Raw genomic sequence first — 19,909 nt, 5'->3', positions numbered from 1 at the left:
ATAGGGGTGCTCCCAGCCCCCTGCCCTGAGTGGCTCATGGCAGAGGGCTGGAAGCGATATGCCCTGTTCCACCCCCTTCCCCAAGGCCCCATCCCTACCTCTTTCTGCCTTCTCTACAGAGCTGTGTGCACGCTGCCGCTCTTCCCCCTCCCCCTCGCTAGGGCCATCAGCTGATTGGCACAGGGATGGAGAGGGGGCGGGGCAGGAAAGCACCATGCTGGGGGAAGAAGCGGGGTGGGGGTGAAGCTTGGCTGCCGCAGGACCAAGCTTCTGCCTCCTGCCCCCGCAGGGGAGAGCGGTGGGCGGGGAGGCTGAGTGGGGACGGGGGACGGGACCGCAGCAGCGTGCCACTCAAAATCAGCTTGTGTGCCGTGTTTGGCATGCGTGCCATAGGTTGCCGACCCTTGAGCTAGAGTGACTTTAAAACAGCCTGATTTTCTGAAAGCACCAGTCACCCACCCTCTGAAAATTAGACCTACTTAAAGTGTCTCAGGTAAAAACCAAGGCACCTAAAATCACCAGTCTCTTTTGGAAATCTTGCCCAAGGTCATTTTTAACCAAATTTAATAGGGCAGGTTTTACTAAATAAATAATCCCCTTAGTTCATGATTTCAGTTGTATGCAGATATATGGAATTATGTGATAAAGCCAGACCAGTTAAGATTCATTAACAATCAAATAGTTATGAGATGCATTAAAACTGCTCTTCACTTACTAGACCAAATTCTTACCAGCCCTTGCTTTCAGCAATCACACCAAAGGGCTTCACATGTAAAAGTGAGGCTTGAATTTGGTCTATTTGTAATGATAAAAACTTATGAAGAAAAGCACATACACATACACCCTCTTTGCCAGGCTCAAAAGCAGTGCTTGGGAAATTTGGAATGCTAAAGAATACAGTTCAAATTATATAGATGTTTTACACAGGATAAAAATACACCACTGAGATGAGACTGGCCAAACAAACCTAACATGGAAAACTCAGTCTGCAGAATACCATGAACAGGACAATTTTCTTTCCTGTTTATTGGTCTTCTCAAATAGATACTCCCTACTTGGTAGTCTAGTCCATTCCATCGTAGAGGCAGGCTCATGCAAACTGCTCACTTCGACCACAACCCTGCAAACTGCTTATACCCTTGTGGAATCCCACTGAAGTCAATGGGGCTGTGTACAAGAGCACGGGTCTGCCCTTATGTATCCCACTAGCCTGTGGCATAGCCAGGTTCTAACATCAGGGAGAGTGAACACATAAAAAAGGCACCACCCGACATATCAAATTACTAATTACATACTTTAAAATTCATTATACATATTTATTTTGTACTTAAAATAAAAACACAAGAATGATATTGCTTTACAACTAAGTGAGCCCACTTGACAAGTTTTATTGTCCTTGGGTCTGGCTTCCATCCCCTCTCCAACTGTTGCAGCTGTCTGGAGGTGTTTGCCTTTCACTCCTTCCTTATTCACACCTCATTCATTCAACGGGGCAATCGATTAAGGAGTAGGGGGAAAGCTTAGTCTATTCTTAGCAAAGAGACATTTTTCTTCTATCTTATTCTATCCTTAGAGGCTATAAGATTATACCAAGGGCAATGCAAAGTTTCTACATGAGGCTTTGATACAAAGTTTTCATATACCAAGGCTCATCAGTATAAGGGTTCTACATGAGGCTTTGATACAAAGTTTCATGAAAACAGAGGTCACATGTGGGTAGACCCACTACAAAGTTATATGAAGAGGCACAATGTAAAGTCATATGAAAATTATCAGAGATTTATCTACAGAAGCCCATCATTGGGGAATCATGGGGGTAGAGGGGGGCTGGCTGGCCCTGCTGCTCTCCTGTTCTACAGGAACAGAGGTGACTCTAGGTACCAGAGCCATCAATCCATCATCTCTCTCCAGTGCGCCATTCAGTCAAAAAAAAATTAAAAAAACCCTCCCAAGTTCCATTTACTGCAGCAAAATGTCTTCAAAAGATCAGACAAAGGTATTACCAGTGACATGCGCAGAATATCAACTACAAACCCATTCGGGAAGGCAGTGAGTAATTCCAAGTGGCTGAAGGCTTAGTGCAGAGAGGCAAGAGAGATGCCTGACAGCTCGGATTGGGTGTCTGGGTTTTATTGCTGGAGCCTACATTGTGCGTAAAAGAAACTGTGGCGAGGGGTGCTAGGGAGCACCCCACCAACCCAGATATGCAGGGGGACTGCATGATATGTGAGAGGGATTCAGTGGGGACCAGGCCATCTTCTGTGCCGGGGTAGGGGAGGGGGCTGATCCTAGATGTAATTTTTATAAAAAGGGGGGGGGGGAATCAGATTCACTCATCTATGGATGTAACCATTGGGTAGGCTGTAGGAGTGTGGTGCCCCCTAGTGGCTGGTTCCACTTACTCACAGCCAATGAGGTTGTTCCCTTGGCTCAAGGGGGTTGGTACAGGGGCTACAGGTCCAGGGTACAATCTCTGTGGTGGGGCAGAAGGGGGTGTATTGTAAATACAGCATTTAAAGCAGCCAATCCTGCTGCTGCTAGAGAAAACTCAGCTGCCATCTTGGAAAGCATAGGGTGCAGACATGAGCTCTGGAGCATTTCCCATTCTTTAGGGGGCATCTGCAGCTTAGGGGATGGGCTTCTACATAAGGCAACAGACTGGGTCTTGGGAGATGTAGGTTCAGTTCCTGCCTCTGCCACAGACTCCCCGGGGGAACCTTGTATGAGTCACTGAATCTCTCTGGGCCTCAGTTCCCTGTCTGTAAAATGGGGATAATACTCCATCCTCTGTCTGTTTGGAGTGAGAGAACTGTCTCTTACTAGCACAATGGGCCCTCATCAAGCTGGAGCCTCCAGGAGCTACCGTCCTAATACCAGAAGGGTTTTTTTCAGACCGTATAAGCCCCCTTCCATAAAGGTGACCTGAATGAGTGGAACAAGAAGGGATCAGATGGGGTATAATCCAAAACTCATTTGCCACTTGTGGTTGTTTTGCATGTCAAGTCATATTTCTGCATTTCAGTGTCCAGACTATACGGAGTCTCAGGATATTCTTATTGTTGTACTTTTTAGCCACCTCTGCTAGTTTTAAGAGTTTTTCTCAGCTTGTAATAATATGAGAAAATCAAATTCTCTTCCATCTTGAGAAGAAAATCAGGGGCCTGATCCTGTATTTTTTGTGGAACCAAGACTCCTGTTGAAATCTATGGGAGTTCTGAGTGCATGGAGAATGTTGGATTGGGTCTGAAATGAAGGAGTGAACACAAATCCCCTTGCTGAACACCTTGAAAATCCAAAGACACTAATATAAATCATGAGCTTTTGACTAGGGTATGTTTCTTCTAAGACTGCAAATAAACTGGACTGCAATAGAGAGATCAGCTATGCCTTGAAATTTTCTGGCATGTCAGAGATTTGGTGGCTAACTGTGTTATCTGACACCAGGATTACTTTTAACTTCTCTGCCGCACTGCCACCAAGCATCGTCCTGCAAATGTCAATTGCAGCTGGGAGAACCAGTTTTTCCCCAGTTGTGTAAGGCTTTTTATTCTTGGCAATATGGTATGCAACTTGATAAGATGCTTTTAAAGCACTTGCAGGGGTGGAGACCACATTTTTCGTTGTGTTTTTTTGTTTATTAATTTCTTGTAGCTTTTGTTTGGAAAAAATCTCTGTTCTTTCCTACCAGATCACTGTGTTTTGTTTCCACCTGGCCCCGCCCTGACTCCACCCCCTCCCTGCCCCTATTGGACCCTTCCCCAAATCCTCTTCCCCCACCTCTTCCCCAGCATGCCGCATTCCCCCTCCTCCCTCTCCCTCCCAGGCTTGCCGCAAATCAGCTGTTTCGCGGCGCAAGCGCTGGGAGCCAGGAGGAGAAGCAGAACACAGCGGCGCGCTCAGGGGAGGAGGCGGAGCAGAGGCAGAGGTGAGCTGGGCAGGGCGGGGCAGGGATCAGGGAGCTGGGCTGCCGGTGGGTGCTCAGCACCCATCAATTTTCCCCGTGGGTGCTCCAGCCCCAGAGCACCCAGGGAGTCGGCGCTTAAGGCTCCACTTTTGGAGAATGTGGTCAGTGGGGGCGTGGCCACTCCCCCTGCCCCCCCCCCAGCTACACTCCTGCCACTAGTGAGATGGGAGGTATGGTACCTAAATCGAGCCAGCTAAAAGCCCGACTGGTCATTTGGACAATTCTTTGATTCTCCCTAGCCTCAGATTTTCTGTGAGAACGTCATTCAGCCTTGAGTATTAAAGGCACTCTTTGAAACCAAATTTTCGTCTATGTGCACTGAGATTGCTCCAGAGTTCTCAACTGCTCTCTCTTGCTACATCTGATATTGGATGCAAGAAAAACAGATGGACAGCAAGAGCAACATTGGATGAGTAAAAGTAACTCTGGAAAGCCTATTTACTTTAGGTACACAGTGAAACAACACTTTGATTTCAAGTGGCCTAAATGGGTAAAGTGTAACCATTTTCTTAGTAGGGCCACCCACAAGCACTAAGCAAGCATAAAGTGTTATTAAATGTGATAATTTGCTGAAAGCACAGAATTATTATAAAGTCAGAGTGATGACTGATTTATCTTCAGTGTTGCAAAAATATTTTGCCCATTCTTATCAATTCCCACATGAGATTCAAGACTGTAATTGGTTTGACACTGCTTATCTAAATATTTACAGTATATCAAGCCTTTTTTTAAAGTAAATTAGTTTCTGATAAGCGAACATTTCTTGGGAATTACTTCTGACTAATTTAAAAAGTTTTCTGGCAGCACTCCTTATTGATTATCACAGCTCATAGTTACATCCAAAAAATATCCACATCCTCTAGTCTCCAAGGTACTGGTTTAATGCACAAGCTTTCTATTGCAAGAGATGTGGATCCAAATTAGATGACTCCCTTTTGATTAACATATTGTGCACAGTCAGAGGGTAAGAGGTTTCCCATAGTACCTACTGCACTACACAAAACTTAGGCATAATTGCAATCTGAATCATTTATAGGATCATACTGGTGCTGCTTTGTCTTGAAAAAATTTTATCACTGTTACATAACAAGGAGAGTCACTTTCTTCTAATTCTAAATAAGTAGAATTACCACAATGCTACATTCTCTCTGCCTCACTGAAGAGCATCTGACTAGGACTTTCTCCAGACCCATAGAATCATAGAATATCAGGGTTGGAAGAGACCTCAGGAGATCATCTAGTCCAACCCCCTGCTCAAAGAAGGACCAACCCCAACTAAATCATCCCAGCCAGGGCTTTGTCAAGCCAGGCCTTAAAAACCTCTAAGGATGGAGATTCCACCACCTCCCTAGTAACCCATTCCAGTGCTTCACCCTCCTAGTGAAATAGTTTTTCCTAATATCCAACCTAGACCTGCTGCACTACAACTTGAGACCATTGCTCCTTGTTCTATCATCTGTCACCACAGAGAACAGCCTAGCTCCATCCTTTTTGGACCCCCCCCACCCCTTTCAGGTAGTTGAAGGCTGCTATCAAATCCCACCTCTTCTCTTCTGCAGACTAAAGAAGGCCAATTCCCTCAGCCTCTCCTCATAAGTCATGTGCCCCAACCCCCTCATCATTTTCGTTGCCCTCCGCTGGACTCTCTCAATTTGTCCACATCCTTTCTGTAGTGGGGGGCCCAAAACTGGATGCAATACTCCAGATGTGGCCTGACCAGTGCAGAATAGAGGGGAATAATCACTTCCCTCTGTCTGCTGGCAACGCTCCTACTAATACAGCCCAGTATGCAGTTAACCTTCTTGGCAACAAGGGCACACTGTGACTCATATCCAGCTTCTTGTTCACTGTAATCCTCAGGTCCTTTTCTGCAAAACTGCCACTTAGCTAGTTGGTCCCCAGCCTGTAGCAGTGCATGAGATTCTTCCATCCTAAGTGCAGGACTCTGCACTTGTCCTTGTTGAACCTCATCAGATTTCTTTAAGCCCAGTCCTCCAATTTGTCTAGGTCACTCTGGACTCTAGCCCTACCCTCCAGCGTATCTACCTCACCCCCCAGCTTAGTGTCATCTATGAACTTGATGAGGGTGCAATCCATCCCATCATCCAGATCATTAATGAAGATGTTGAACAAAACTGGCCCCTGGGGAACTCCACTTGATACCAGCTGCCAACTAGACTTCAAGCCGTTAATCACTACCCATTGAGCCCAATGATCTAGCCAGCTTTCTATTCACCTTATAGTCCATTCATCCAATTCATAGTTCTCTAACTTGCTGGCAAGAATACTGTGGGAGACTGTATCAAAAGCTTTGCTAAAGTCAAAATATATCATGTCCACTGCTTTCCCCATATCCACAGAGCCAGTTATCTCATCATAGAAGGCAATCAGGTTGGTCAGGCATGAGTTGCCCTTGGTGAATCCATGTTGACTGTTCCTGATCACCTTCCTCTCCTCCAAGTGCTTCAGAATGGATTCCTTGAGGACCTGCTCCATGATTTTTCCAGGGACTGAGGTGAGGCTGACCGGTCTACAGTTCCCCAGATTCTACTTTTTCCCTTTTTTAAAGATGGGCACTATATTTGCCTTTTTCCAATCGTCCGAGACCTCCCCCAATTGCCATGAGTTTTCAAAGATAACTGCCAATGGCTCTGCAATCACATCAGCCAACTCCCTCAGCACCCTCGGATGCATTACATCCAGCCCCATGGACTTGTGTATGTCCAGCCTTTCTAAATAGTCATTATCCTGTTCTTTCACCACTGAGGGCTGCTCACCTACTCCCCATACTGTGCTGCCCAGTGCAGCCGTCTGGGAACTGACCTTGTTTGTTAAGACCGAGGCAAGAAAAGCATTGAGTACTTCAGCTTTTTCCACATCATCTGTCACTAGGTTGCCTCCCTCATTCAGTAATGGGCCCACACTTTCCTTGACTTTCTTCTTGTTGCTAACATACCTGTAGAAACCCTTCCTGTTACTCTTAACATCCCTTGTTAGCTGCAACTCCAATTGTGCTTTGGCCTTCCTGATTACTCCCCTGCATGCTCGAGCAATATTTTTATACTTCTCCCTAGTCATTTGTCATAATTTCCAATTCTTGTAAGCTTCCTTTTTGTGTTTAAGTTCACAGAAGATTTCTCTGTTAAGCCAAGCTGGTCGCCTGTCATATTTGCTATTCTTTCTGCACATCGGGATTGTTTGTTCCTGCATCCTCAATAAGGCTTCTTTAAAATAGATCCAGCTCTCCTGGACTCCTTCCCCCCCTCATGTTAGCCTCCCAGCAGATCCTGCCCATCAGTTCCCTGAGGGAGTCAAAGTCTGCTTTTCTGAAGTCCAGAATCTGTATTCTGCTGCTCTCCTTTCTTCCTTTTGTCATGATCCTGAACTCGTCCATCTCATGGTCACTGCTGCCTAGGTTGCCACCCCTTCTACTTCCTCCCAATTATTCTGTTTGCGAGCAGTAGGTCAAGAGAAGCATGGTCCCTAGTTGGTTCCTCCAGCACTTGTACCAGGAAGTTGACCCCAACACTCTCCAGAAACTTCCTGGATTGTCTGTGTATTGCTGTATTGCTCTTCCAGCAGATATCAGGGTGATTGAAGTCCCTCATGAGAACCAGGGCCTGTGATCTGGAAACTTCTGTTAGTTATCTGAAGAAAGCCTCATCTACCTCATCCTCCTGGACTGGTGGGCTATAGCAGATGCCCACCACGACATCACCCTTGTTGTTCTTGCCTCTAAACTTAACCCAAAGACTCTCAACAGGCTTTTCTCCAGTTTCAGACTGGAGCTCTGAGCAATCATACTGCTCTCTTACATACAGTGCAACTCCTCCACCTTTTCTCCCCCGCCTGTCCTTCCTGAACAGTTTATACCCATCCCATGACAGTGCTCTAGTCATGTGAGTTACCTCTACCAAGTCTCTGTTATTACAATCACATCATAGTTCCTCGACTGTGCCAGGACTTCCAATTCTTCCTGTTGTTCCTGCGTTTGTGTACAGGCACCTAACATAACTAGCCGATTGTCCTACTTTCTCAGTATGAATCAAGAGGCCTCCCCTGTTGGACCCTCCTCCTTGTGTTTCCTCCCAGTATCCCACTTACCTCTGGGCTTAGGTTTCCATCCCCCGGCGAGCCTAGTTTAAAGCCCTCCTCACTAGGTTAGCAAGCCTGCCTGCGAAGATGCACTTCCCTCTTTTCGTTAGGTGGATCCCAATTCTTCCTAGCAATCCTTCGTCCTGGAACAGCATCCCCTGGCCGAAGAATCCAAAGCCCCCTCTCCAACACCACCTGTGCAACCACGCATTTACCTCCACAATTCGATGGTCCCACCCGGGCCTTTTCCTTCAACAGAGAGGATGGATGAGAACATGACTTGTGCCTCAAACTCCTTTATTCTTCTTCCCAGAGCCACGTAGTCTGCAGTGATCCACTCAAAGTCATTCTTGGCAGTATGATTGGTGCCCACATGGAGAAATAGGAAGGGGTAGTGGTCCAAGGGCTTGATCAGTCTTGGCAGATACTCCGTCACATCCTGAATTCTGACTTCAGGCAAGCAGCACACTTCTCGAGTTTCCCGGTCTGGGCGGCAGATGGATGACTCCATCCCCCTCAGTGGGGAGTCCTCGACCATCACCACCCATCTCCTCCTCTTGGGATCCATCCCACCTGGCTTCCTGATACAGACTGAAAGATGTCCCCACAGGTCTAATCCCTTAGGGGATCAAACTAATTAAGAGTTGAGGAGAATAATGAATATATTTTTCAGTGGCCAAACCAGAAAAAAAAACTGGTTCCTTGCAAACTGGAACTGAATTTGTTTTGGTTTTTCCTTGTCAAAATGACAAAAAAAAATAAAATTTTTGTTCGAGTGAACAAAACATTTCAAAAGTTGTTTCGAATGGACATTTTCTAAACAAATGTTTCAAAATGACATTTCATTTGCAAAATATCATTTTGAAAGGATGCGTCAAAATGGTTTATCCTGAAAATGTTGGGGAAAAAAAACCCATCCTGACTTTTTTTCCGGTTGAAAGTCTTTGCCAAATTTAACCCAAATTCCCAAACTTGCCAGTATAATGAAAAGTGTGAAATATTTTTTACATAGGGATGTGTGAACCTGTACAAGACAGAAGAGGAAAGCCCAAATTTCAGCCACAATCTTGAACAACTCCCTTTTCTGCTCCAATACGTCTGTTAGTCTATAAGGTGCCACAGAACTCTTTGCTGCTTTTATATATCTCAAACTCCTCCCCAACCCCCAAGAGGCCTGTTGGCTTCACTTAGCTAACATTCTTCTACCATTTGCAGCAAAGGTTTGGCCATATATGCTGGCTCAGTTGCTATCTTAGTCCCAATGAGTTATGGGGCTTCCCAGCAGCCACAGGGATGGGAGAGCACAATGCATTCTAGGACACACAAGATCTAGGGCATGCTGAGACATTAAGTTTAAATATAGCCAAAATACAACATTGACAGTCAGCATTGACAGAGAGACACCCTGGTCCAAAGTTCTCCCTTGCTTTAGGGCATAAAGCTGTCTTAACGCAGGCTATGCCGTGCACAGGGTAACATGCTGCAGAACTGAGCTCCACAGTGACTTTCTGTGCAGGAACATGTGGCAGTGGATATGGGCAGGATGAGGACATGATGCTGTTTGAGCAGTAAGCCACATCCCCTTCTTCCCCTGTACTATGCAGTAGCTGCCACAATCCACATGCCTGAGAGCTGCAATGGGATTGGGTGGATGAGTCTGTTTGCCCACAGAGTATCATTCATGCAGATAGCTATGGAAATGTTTGGACTAAGACCCAGGTCTCCTGATACCGAGTTGCATGCTTTAGGTTACCCCAGGCTTCATTCCATGGAGTCATTGTGAAGCTTCACAAAATCAGAGAAATTCAGATAAACACCTAAACTTATCAAAGCTTATGTGAGCCAAACCTTTGAACCTCTTGAACTTTGTCCATCACTATTTTCTAACTAGTATACTTGGTCTTGTGGTTACCTAGACTCAGATAAACACTTCCCCTTACCTAGGAGATTTTATACACTTATATGTTGAATCACAAAAGGAGAGTTGTCTCCAAATGTTTTAATGATTAAACTGTTAGTATAACTGAAATTGTGTAGCAAACTATAAAGTGTTTTGGTCAATCCATTTTGTGGTCTTTAGTAATGTCCTATTCAGGGCTTCTTCCTTGCAAGCACAGGTTGTACAACATATTGATTTTCTGCACAGTCACATACCTATGAAGTCCTGGATTAAACAGCAAAATATATTTATTTGCACTGCTTTGAAAAACAGTTGTTCATATAAGAGCTTGTTTCAAGCCTGGGTAGCACTGAAAACATTTAAATGTGAAATGGAGAATTCAGTGAGCTATGAAGTTAATATTCATTACTCTGACATTTCAGGATCTATAGTACATCTTTGGATACATATTTTATATGATAGCAAATAGTTGTTAAATATAAGCAGAAGAGGACAAAATCCACTCAAAAGAAATCATTCATAAATAGTGTTTTCACGTAGGCAAGTGAGAAAAAGAGGTCATGTTGGGATTACCCAATCAATAATTCATGTGGTTAATAACTGAATTATCACATCAAGCATAATGAGTGGTCATTTTAAAATGAATAATAAAGCTTTATTTTACTGTGATAATCTAAACCGTCTAAGTATGAGAATCATCTTTAAAGCACTGTAGATAGCTTAACGATACTTACATCACTTTCATGGCCTTCTCGCAGATTGTATGTGAGATCATGCTGAATGTCTTCTACAAATTTGTGAGCATACTCCGGGTAAAGATCGAGCACTTCAAAGAGTCCTTTGAGGATAATGCATTGGAGGTCACAGTAGGTTAGAGCTTTAACATCTGCATTTGTTTTAATAACTTGGTCCTTAATTGAGAGGTTTGCTCCAATTAAATCTCCTTTACCTAAAGAAAAATATGAAAGTTATTTCAAAAGAATAAATACTTGACTCTTCTGTTGAAACTTAAAGGTCCATTTAATGTTAACTGCTAAAACTTAAAAGCCTGCTGCTGCTACTGCACAATTTCATTCCTAACATTTTAAAGACATCCATGATCTGATATTTAAAAGCTCTCTCGATTTTTGCAGGTGCAAGATTACATCTGCACCTACAATTGGTGGAAGGTACTAATGCTAATATCCAGATGTATAAGTACCTTCTTGAAGGGAGCAATATAGTAATTAGCAATACAAATATAAGTATTTTCATCAGCAATTAGTGACAGGTGCAATTTTGTGTCTGCAAAAGTAGAGGCTCATTCACAGACCCTCTGTTAGAAAGGAGTAAAATTGACAGAAGTATTTGCATTAAAAAAGATGGCTTTAAGGAAGGGTTCTTTTAAATATATATATATTTACATACATACGTATATATATATACATTTACATACGTATATATATATATATTTACATACATACGTATATATATATACTTAAAATGTGCATGGTGAATGATTTGCAATGTACGGTGGCTATGTATCATTATATACCTTACCGGTGTATTGTTGCAAAACAGGGGATTCAGTTGAACAAAATTCCTGACTGTCAATAAAAAAACCAAATTGATTCTCAAGCCACTATACCTTCAAATATAGGCACAACTGCCTTTGAGTCACACATGTATTAAAGGGCACAATTTATCCTGAGAGCATGGAAACTTTATGGTGAAATGTTCAGAAATATTTGTACTATAAGTAAAAGACAGTATTTCAAATTCGAAATGCCATTCAGTTGCTAATTTCAAATGGATATTGCACTGGAACGCTTAACTTAAAAGTTTAAAAAAAACCCATCCCACTAGAAGTTGCTTAAAGGTTTCTATTGCTACTGCATCTTCACTGTAAAGATGCAGTAGGGACTGATGCACATTTACATAAGATTATGTTACAGGACTCTGACAGCATAAAAGGGCCCTAAATGCATATTAAGAATGGAGTAAAGTGCCCTTAGTGTAAATGGTAATCAGGACCAATTGTGTTTATGATCAGAATGGTAAACGTAATAGAAGATACAACAACACACCAATATAAATATTTTGCTATGATTTCACTGCATTATGTTCTAATGGCAACTCACTCAAAAGCAATATAAAACTAAGCAAACTGATATGTTGATTTTGTGACTGATATCACCAGCTTTTCAGACTAGATTTTCCTGGTTCTATTCCTGAGAGGGCAGGCCAGGTGTTCCAGTGGCAGCTTTATAAACAAAGACACTAGTTAAAAAGTTATTCTGAATTTACCAAAACTGCTTTCAAATATACTAATCGGAAATTCTTCAAGTGTGTGAACATTTTAGTATGATGAATCTATAAACCATCTGGACAAGATCTCATAGTTTAGGACTTTTAAATATAATAATACCACCATTTGGGAAAAAATACAATTTATCTTACAAGATTACTGTATATTCCTTTTTCATCAGCAAACATTGTAGACAGAATGTGGAAGACACAACTGTCACAAAAATAAAATGAGCAAGTGCAGGGTACACCAACATTTGCCATTTAAACAGATGTCATCATATAAGTCAGTCTAAGCAGCTCTTCTCTTTTCTGATTGGAGAACAGAATTGCTTGTGTGGATTTATGTGGAGACATCTGTTTGATAATATCTCTCTGTCATTGCAGCCTTATTCACAAATTCATTTGGTTGATGGAATGATTTTTTTCCCCCAAACATTTCTGGCTAACCTTTTAAAACATAAATCTAAGACGTATATTTAAATAGCATGTCATTTCAGCATTAAAATATATTTCTTTACTTAAAGACTCCATATTCATGATTATAAACTGATAATATCAAGAGGAACCAAAATAAATAGCTATATTGTATTAAATTATCTACTGTTGTATTAACTGTATTGTATTGCTAATGAAGAGCACTCTATTGGAATTACAAGTAGAGTATAAATTATAGGCCATAATTTAGAAAGGAGGCCAGACATTAATCCACTGTTTTAATAATGAATTTGTCTCCTGGATTACTTCACATCAGCAGAGTATATTCTCGTTAGGGCAATATAGGTTTGATGTATACATCTGCTATTAGTGTTAATCAGACTTAATTGAGGAAATTCCCATTCACTGTGATGAAACTTTCATCCACGCAGTTATAACTCTGTTTTCTAATTATGATTTCATGCAGAAATCCTCTAATCCTTTGTTGTTGTCTCTATTGTGCAAAGTTTTGATTAACATTTTCAGAAATTCCTAAGAACGGAAGCATTAATGATACCTTAATTCCACTCTGGGCGACTCTTGACCTTTTGTTATATTTAAGCCTATCATTTCTCTACACGCTATTTTATTGCATTGGTTTAGCTGAGCCAATAAATGCTAGCCATTTTTACACTTCCTAATTACAAAAGGAGTAATGGTCCGGAGTGGCTTGGATTCTCAATTTAATGGAATTAAAGGGTTATAAAACAAACAAAAAGAAATGTATTATAGTTATTTTCTTGAAAATACCTAACCCCTAAATGTACATTAATAATAAAATAAAGGAAATTCAATTATAAAGACTAGAGATCAGTAATGTCAAGGGTCTAACACAGTCCTCCAAAAATAGCAAGTAAAGCAGAAAGTCAGTATTGGTTTTGTCTCTGTATTGTATGACTATTCAAGGCTGGGACACTTAGAAATGTAAGAATATATTCTAAAATTACAAAAGGGGCTTAACAACCCACATTAAATAATACTTTGCACTTATAGCACCTTTCATCTGGAGAGATCAAAGTGCTTTACAAACGCTGAACTAGATAAGTCTGATGGGTCTGATCCAAAATCCACACGAGTCACTGGGAGTCTTTTCATTGACTTTAATGGGCATTGGATTGGGCCCCATTACTGCAATTACTTGAGACATGGGGCGGTTAACAGGTGACTTGTCCATGGACATATAGCAAACCAGTGGCTGATCCTAGAATAGAACCTATTTCCACTCTCTGCTCTAGCTATTAGCGTCCTTGAAAGCTGATAGGAAGACTCTTTTTCACTCCAAAGCCTTACTAGAAATGGGTCAGGGTACACAGTGTTACACTGATTTGGGTTAGGGTTAGGCCATGACTTTAGGTTTGGGTTTAAAGCTGAATTACGCCTGTGGGTTGGTGCCAACATCTTGAGAGCTGTTTTCTTGAGATTTTTGCCTCGAACAATGAATTATTGTAAGATCACCACTCATGCAATTTGGGCCTCTTCTGAACTAAAAATAGGTCCCTTCTAGTCTTGAATCTAACTCAGAACGAAAACCTTAGGGATATTTGTGTTGCATGTATAGTAGATCCAGGGACCTGGTTTTGGCTCATCTCTCATCAATACTGCTAGGACACACTCATCTATCAGTTAGCAGTGGTCTAAGTGTTATCTGGAGATATTTGTTTATCTTTGTTAACATTTAACTTTACAGTATTGTCTGCATTAGAAGACTATTCATCTTCTTGGAAGACGTTAAACATTAACCTACCAAGAATTGCCAGCACCATGCTATCTTTCAGTACTTCCATGGAACCTGAGCACACAAAATAGATAGCCTGCAAGGCATCTCCCTGCCGGAGAAGGTACTCCCCAGGAGCACAAAAGGAGGTTTTGATATGCAGAGACAGAGACCTGAGGCAACCGCGGCTGGCACACTCAAAAAGGGACAGCTGCAGAATCTCCTTGTTCAAGTGCATGGTGATGTCTGAGCGCAGTTCATCTGGAAAGTCTTTTAAAAGCTGTCCAAAAAGGGAAAATGAGATTGATGTTAAGTGTAAAATAATGTATTTTACCTTTTTGCATACCTGATCTGAGTTACTAGCAATGTACACGATGCCTTTATGCTTAGGTTTTCTCTTATGCATTTATGTTTAAAGTAAAATACACATTATAGAGGGCCAAATCTTGTCCTTAGTTAGTTCTTACTGAGTCCTTACACAAATAAGCACCCATTGATTTCAGGGACACTTTATAATATATTAAAGGTTTTTTTGGTAATTAAAAATACATTTCTACTACAAATTTACCTTGTACACAAAACCCACACACAATTCTTGCAGCTTTTTGATAGAAGAAAATAGACTATTTTGTATAGCTTGTATGTTCTTTGTGGCAACAGTGCCTGGCACAATGACTCCAACTAGAAATAAAACAACAAATAATTCATGCCAGGCCTATATGGCACGAGCAGAAACAAGTAATGATAATTTTGTTGAGTTGCAATAGAGTATTCTTAAAATGTTCATATCATTTATTGTGTGAATGGGAGGCATTTTAAATAGGAAGCTGCAAATCATAGCTGCAAAGGAAGGGACAGGTCTGTCAATGTATTTCCATTTAAACTGTGTTTGCTGTTTTAATCATGGAGTTTTACCCTCCAATATCACACCCACCCCAGCCTGCCCAAGGAACCCTAACTGCAAACACTGTTACTGTGGTCCAGATCCTGAGATCCTTAATTAACCCTTATTCAGGCCTATAGTGCCCACTTCTGCGGTAAAACCATGGTAGCGGTTATGGGGGATCAAACCTCCATAAGGTTCCCCCTTGCAGAGTTCCCTCTGTCATGTTACATTGGACGTTAGGGGGGAAAAAGGGATGGTGATGAGGTGGAATGAGGTGCATGTCCAGCGCAAAACCCTGGTGAAGGCAAATGGTGGATATTTCTTCCTAGTTTTTCCTCAGTCCTAATTCAGGCAAGCTCCCATTGTAGTTTTGAGCCTGGTTCTGATGTCACTTATGTCAGTTTCTCAGCAGATCTAGTGCATCAGAGGAAAATTAGTAAGTACATGTTTCTGCTCATAGATGCTTTTTTCATATAAGGGTGGCATAAAATTGACAAAACATTCTCTTTCTTCCACCAAGGCACCACAAGAATTTTTTTTTGGGAGGGGGGAGACACTGTAAAAGTGCTTAAGTAACTTTTTGAAAGTCAATAGGAAGAAGTAACTGGCATTTGTTCCTCTGAAAATCTCCCAGTATGCACCTCAGTCGTTTAGCACTGGTGAAAACCCCACCCCTTGTGTTCTCTGTGTGCACCAGAAAAGAAAACTTCAAAAGGAATGTTCTGAAACCAAAATCTTCACATTTATTTCTATATTGTTTTTGGAGGCTATTGAGTTTTATAAGGACACATGTTATAATGACAATGAAATGTTCAACAAGAATGGTTTGTTCAAACAAGCAATGGGCCAAGGAAAGTCATTATATCGTATGGAGTAAAATAAGAAATAATTTAGTTGAGTCATATATAAAGAAACCACCAGAATTCTCTCTCCAACTTTCACACTCATGTTACTCTTCTTCAGTAATTAGTTAACATTCAAAAATATGTAAGTAGTAATAAGTATATTTTAGATTCAGACAGTGCCTTTCAGCCTAAAGGATCCAATCATGTTTCACAACCTCTATATAGACAACATCTATGAAATGCAGCCACCTATGTACAAAAGGTTGCAAAAGTGAAGAGAGGGTAAGGATGGAGGAAGTAGTAATTTTGGTCAAGGACAGGGAAGAAATCCCTCTCTTAGGAAAAGTGCCATGGATACTTTTAACATTTGGTGCAAGACAGAAACTCCTCTGTTTCAGGGCATCATGAAAAAGACCCCTGCTGAATGGTACTTCAGTGCTTCCAAATTATGGTGGGCTTAGGTGGCCCTGATGAAATTTGAATCTGTAGTTTCAGGGAGTCTGATATTCCCAAACAGATGGTTCAACAACCTACATATCCCCTCTGGGATAACAGACTCAGCTTTATTCCTTATGCACATTCTTTCTGATGTGTGACTTCACATAACATGTCAGAATAAAACCATCTTAACCAAAAAAAACAATCAGAACAAATCTAAGAAGCCAATGGAAGCCATGCTTTGATTATTACCTCATTGGAATCTATTCCATTATTGACAGACCAGGTGGTTTGGAAATATTCAAGCATCCTCTGCTTTAACTGCTGTGGCAGGTGATGGACCCGTATAAAGTCCTTTAAATCCTTGGTTCTTGTGTGATAAAGGGACCATCTGGAGTACATCCTCTGAATTATAGCAGTCACATTTCCGAACACCAAGGCATGCATCAAAGCTGGGGAGAACAGAAATTATGTACAACAGGATGCAGCGACTTTTCAGATTATGGTTAAAATACAATATAGAAAATATTAGGGCAATTTTCACAGAAATCCAAGCTTTCACTTATGAATAGGCAAAATTAAGTTTTAGAGCAGCACTTTAATAATAAAACTCTTAAGTAAATATAGCTACTATGATAGTATGTTAACCAAACCAGAGAGGAGAGAGACATGGCATTTCAGAACATTTTTTTTTCTTTTTTGGTACATATCTATAAAATTAGGTCAGAATGGATGCTGACGTGCTGTTATCTGACTAGAGATTAAAACCAAACTCAGGAAATAAATTTGTTTTCAAAGCCATTTAGAAACTTTCTGTCAATAAAACATCAGCATACTACAATTGTACATTACTTATTGCTTATTCAGGATCAGGTTAATATTAAAAGAACCTGGGCTAAAGACTTCGGCTTGCTGGGTGAGGAGCCCTTCTACTTTGATATGATTAAAAAGAGTGACCAAATTTCTTTATATCTATCCTCTTTTGGGCATTTCTCTTGTGTAGATACTTGGTGTGAAATCTTTGGTGTGAACGGTTTTGGTGGCGTTCGTGATTCAGCTGGAGCTGGTGGAGGTGGCAATGTCATCTAGGTCCATCTCTGGCCTAGTCTGGGCAGGACATATCACAAGAATAGGACAAAGGTGGTCTGGGGTCCCAGGAGATGGTGGAAGTAGCAGCCATGATGGTGAAACTGACATCAGTAGCCAATTTTTCTCATTCTTTAATGGACCTCAAAATGGACTGCTAGTTGGAACAGCCCATCTCCTCATTATTTTGTCCACCAGTTAGGCCTAATTTCCAACATACCAATTTTGGCTCACTGATTTCTGGTCCCACACTTGTTTACCAGGCATGCTCTTAACACAGTCATTGAGTTTTATCAGTAGGCCTTTCTAGCTATGTCTACACGTGTCCATGCACATGGTTGTGCCATAACCCCCCTATTGTTCACATCTGAACTCCAGAACCACACGTCTGCAGGCAAGTGGAAGGTGAATAAGCTACTATGCCTGTGGGGTGTGGGTAAGTACACACCTCAGGCTGTGGCACAGTCTCGTACCCATGCCAGTCTGCACTGTGGTTGGGAGCAAGAGGCATGCACCAGGTCTCCAGTTTCAGTAATCCTCCAACCCCATTCCCACAATGCACCGAACTCTTTTCTTCCTCGCCTTTACCCAAACTGCAAAGATCTCAGTCCCTCCATTTTCTTGGGTAACAGTGAGCCACACTGACCACATCAGAACAGCTTTCAGCTTCACTGTTTTGATCAGTACAAGTGAATATGGATCCTGCTCTGAGAGCAGCTGCCTAGCCTGCCAATACACCTGCATGCTGACCAATCTGTGGTCAGAGTACACCGTCCTCCATGACTTCCTGGAGCAGCAGGAACATATAACTATACTGGTGAAATTTTAGAGAGGCTGGGGCAGGTGAGCATTGAGCGGGCTCGGTCCTAGTAGCTGAAACGCATCAAGCACTTGAGGATCCTGTACAAGAAGTCAAACAACTCCAGTAGTTGCTCCATATGGACTTTTTGTACATGCTCCTTCTACGACAAACTGGGCCAGGTGCTGTCAAGGGTTCCCAGCACAAAGCTTCAGTGGCTCAAGACCCCCTCCTCAACCCCATCAGCCTTATCATTCGAAGGGATGGTCAGGAGGCAGCAGGGAACACAGAGGATGCGCTGGATGATCCAGAGGATGAGGTGCATGTGATTTTGCACCTCTACCTGGAGTAGCCAATTAAGGAAGGTTCTGCCCCTTCCCCTCTCCCCCCCCCCCGTGATTCTGAGGAGGGCCTCGAGCTGCAGCAGGAACCAGAACCCAAGGCTGACAAGTTATAAGTCCTCCCCACCAATATCTCCTCTTGCTCTGGTGCTAAATTCCTGATTTTAAGACCAGCCCCCACTCTGCTGCAACACTTGCATGGTCCCCAAGCATGGAAAAGCTACAAATAACTAGTTTTATTGATTTCTGATGATCCACTATTATACATTTGACAGAAACTATGTCTGAAAAAAACAGATTATTAAAGAAAAATCATTCTGCCCATTGTCTGTGTGTTTTTTGGCTGGCACCCAGGCAGCGATGGTCCTAAGGACGCAGACCAGGAGAAGGGATGGGGTGGTTTAGAAAAGTCCTGGTTGGGGATGTGATGACAACTGTAGAAAACCTATAGTTGTCTCTCTGAAGTTTGTAATGGCTGTCCTTCATCCCTTGGAAGATAACTTTTAGTATTTCTGTCACCTCCCCCCGCCTGATCTTACCCTTCCCTTAGAAAGAGGAGCTGTGTGGAACAGAGAACAGGGGACTGGTGGTAGAGCAAGGGTAGGCAACCTATGGCACGGGTGCCGAAGGCGGCACGGGAGCTGATTTTCAGTGGCACTCACACTGCCTGGGTCCTGGCCACCAGTCTGGGGGGGCTCTGCATTTTAATATAATTTTAAATGAAGCTTCTTAAACATTTTTAAAACCTTATTTACTTTACATACAACTATAGTTTAGTTATATATTATAGACTTATACTAAAAACGTTAAAATGTATTACTTGCACACGGAACCGTAAATTAGAGTGAATAAATGAAGACTCAGCACACCATTTCTGAAAGGTTGCTGACCCCTGTGGTAGAGAGAGTCCAGGAAGGGAATATTCTGGTTGTCTGAGGAAAAAGTAATCACAGCAGTCCTTTCTTCTTTGTGTAAGCCGGGGAATGGTCCCACTATTGTGGGGAACTTTCCTGGCTTATACACTACCCTGGTGACATGGGCTAGCAAAAGGATCTGAGTCCTCGCTCCCACTTCCTTT

The 19,909-nt window shown here is 42.1% G+C and overlaps 1 protein-coding gene across 6 annotated transcripts in view; it reads right to left on the bottom strand.

The window, feature by feature from the left end:
- KCNH8 (potassium voltage-gated channel subfamily H member 8) overlaps positions 1-19,909 on the bottom strand; it is a 337,777-nt gene that overhangs the window by 56,347 nt on the left and 261,521 nt on the right. For all 6 annotated transcript variants that reach the window (XM_039525054.1, XM_039525058.1, XM_039525057.1 and 3 more), the window contains 3 exons: positions 16,858-17,057; positions 14,467-14,716; positions 10,694-10,908 (listed from right to left, as the gene is read on the bottom strand). In XM_039525054.1, the coding sequence (XP_039380988.1) occupies positions 10,694-10,908; positions 14,467-14,716; positions 16,858-17,057 (665 nt within the window). The remainder of the gene's footprint in view (positions 1-10,693; positions 10,909-14,466; positions 14,717-16,857; positions 17,058-19,909) is intronic.

Source organism: Mauremys reevesii, linkage group 2 (assembly GCF_016161935.1).
Source record: "Mauremys reevesii isolate NIE-2019 linkage group 2, ASM1616193v1, whole genome shotgun sequence".
Lineage (NCBI taxonomy): Eukaryota > Metazoa > Chordata > Testudines > Geoemydidae > Mauremys > Mauremys reevesii.
This window is presented reverse-complemented; position numbering and strand designations above follow the sequence as displayed.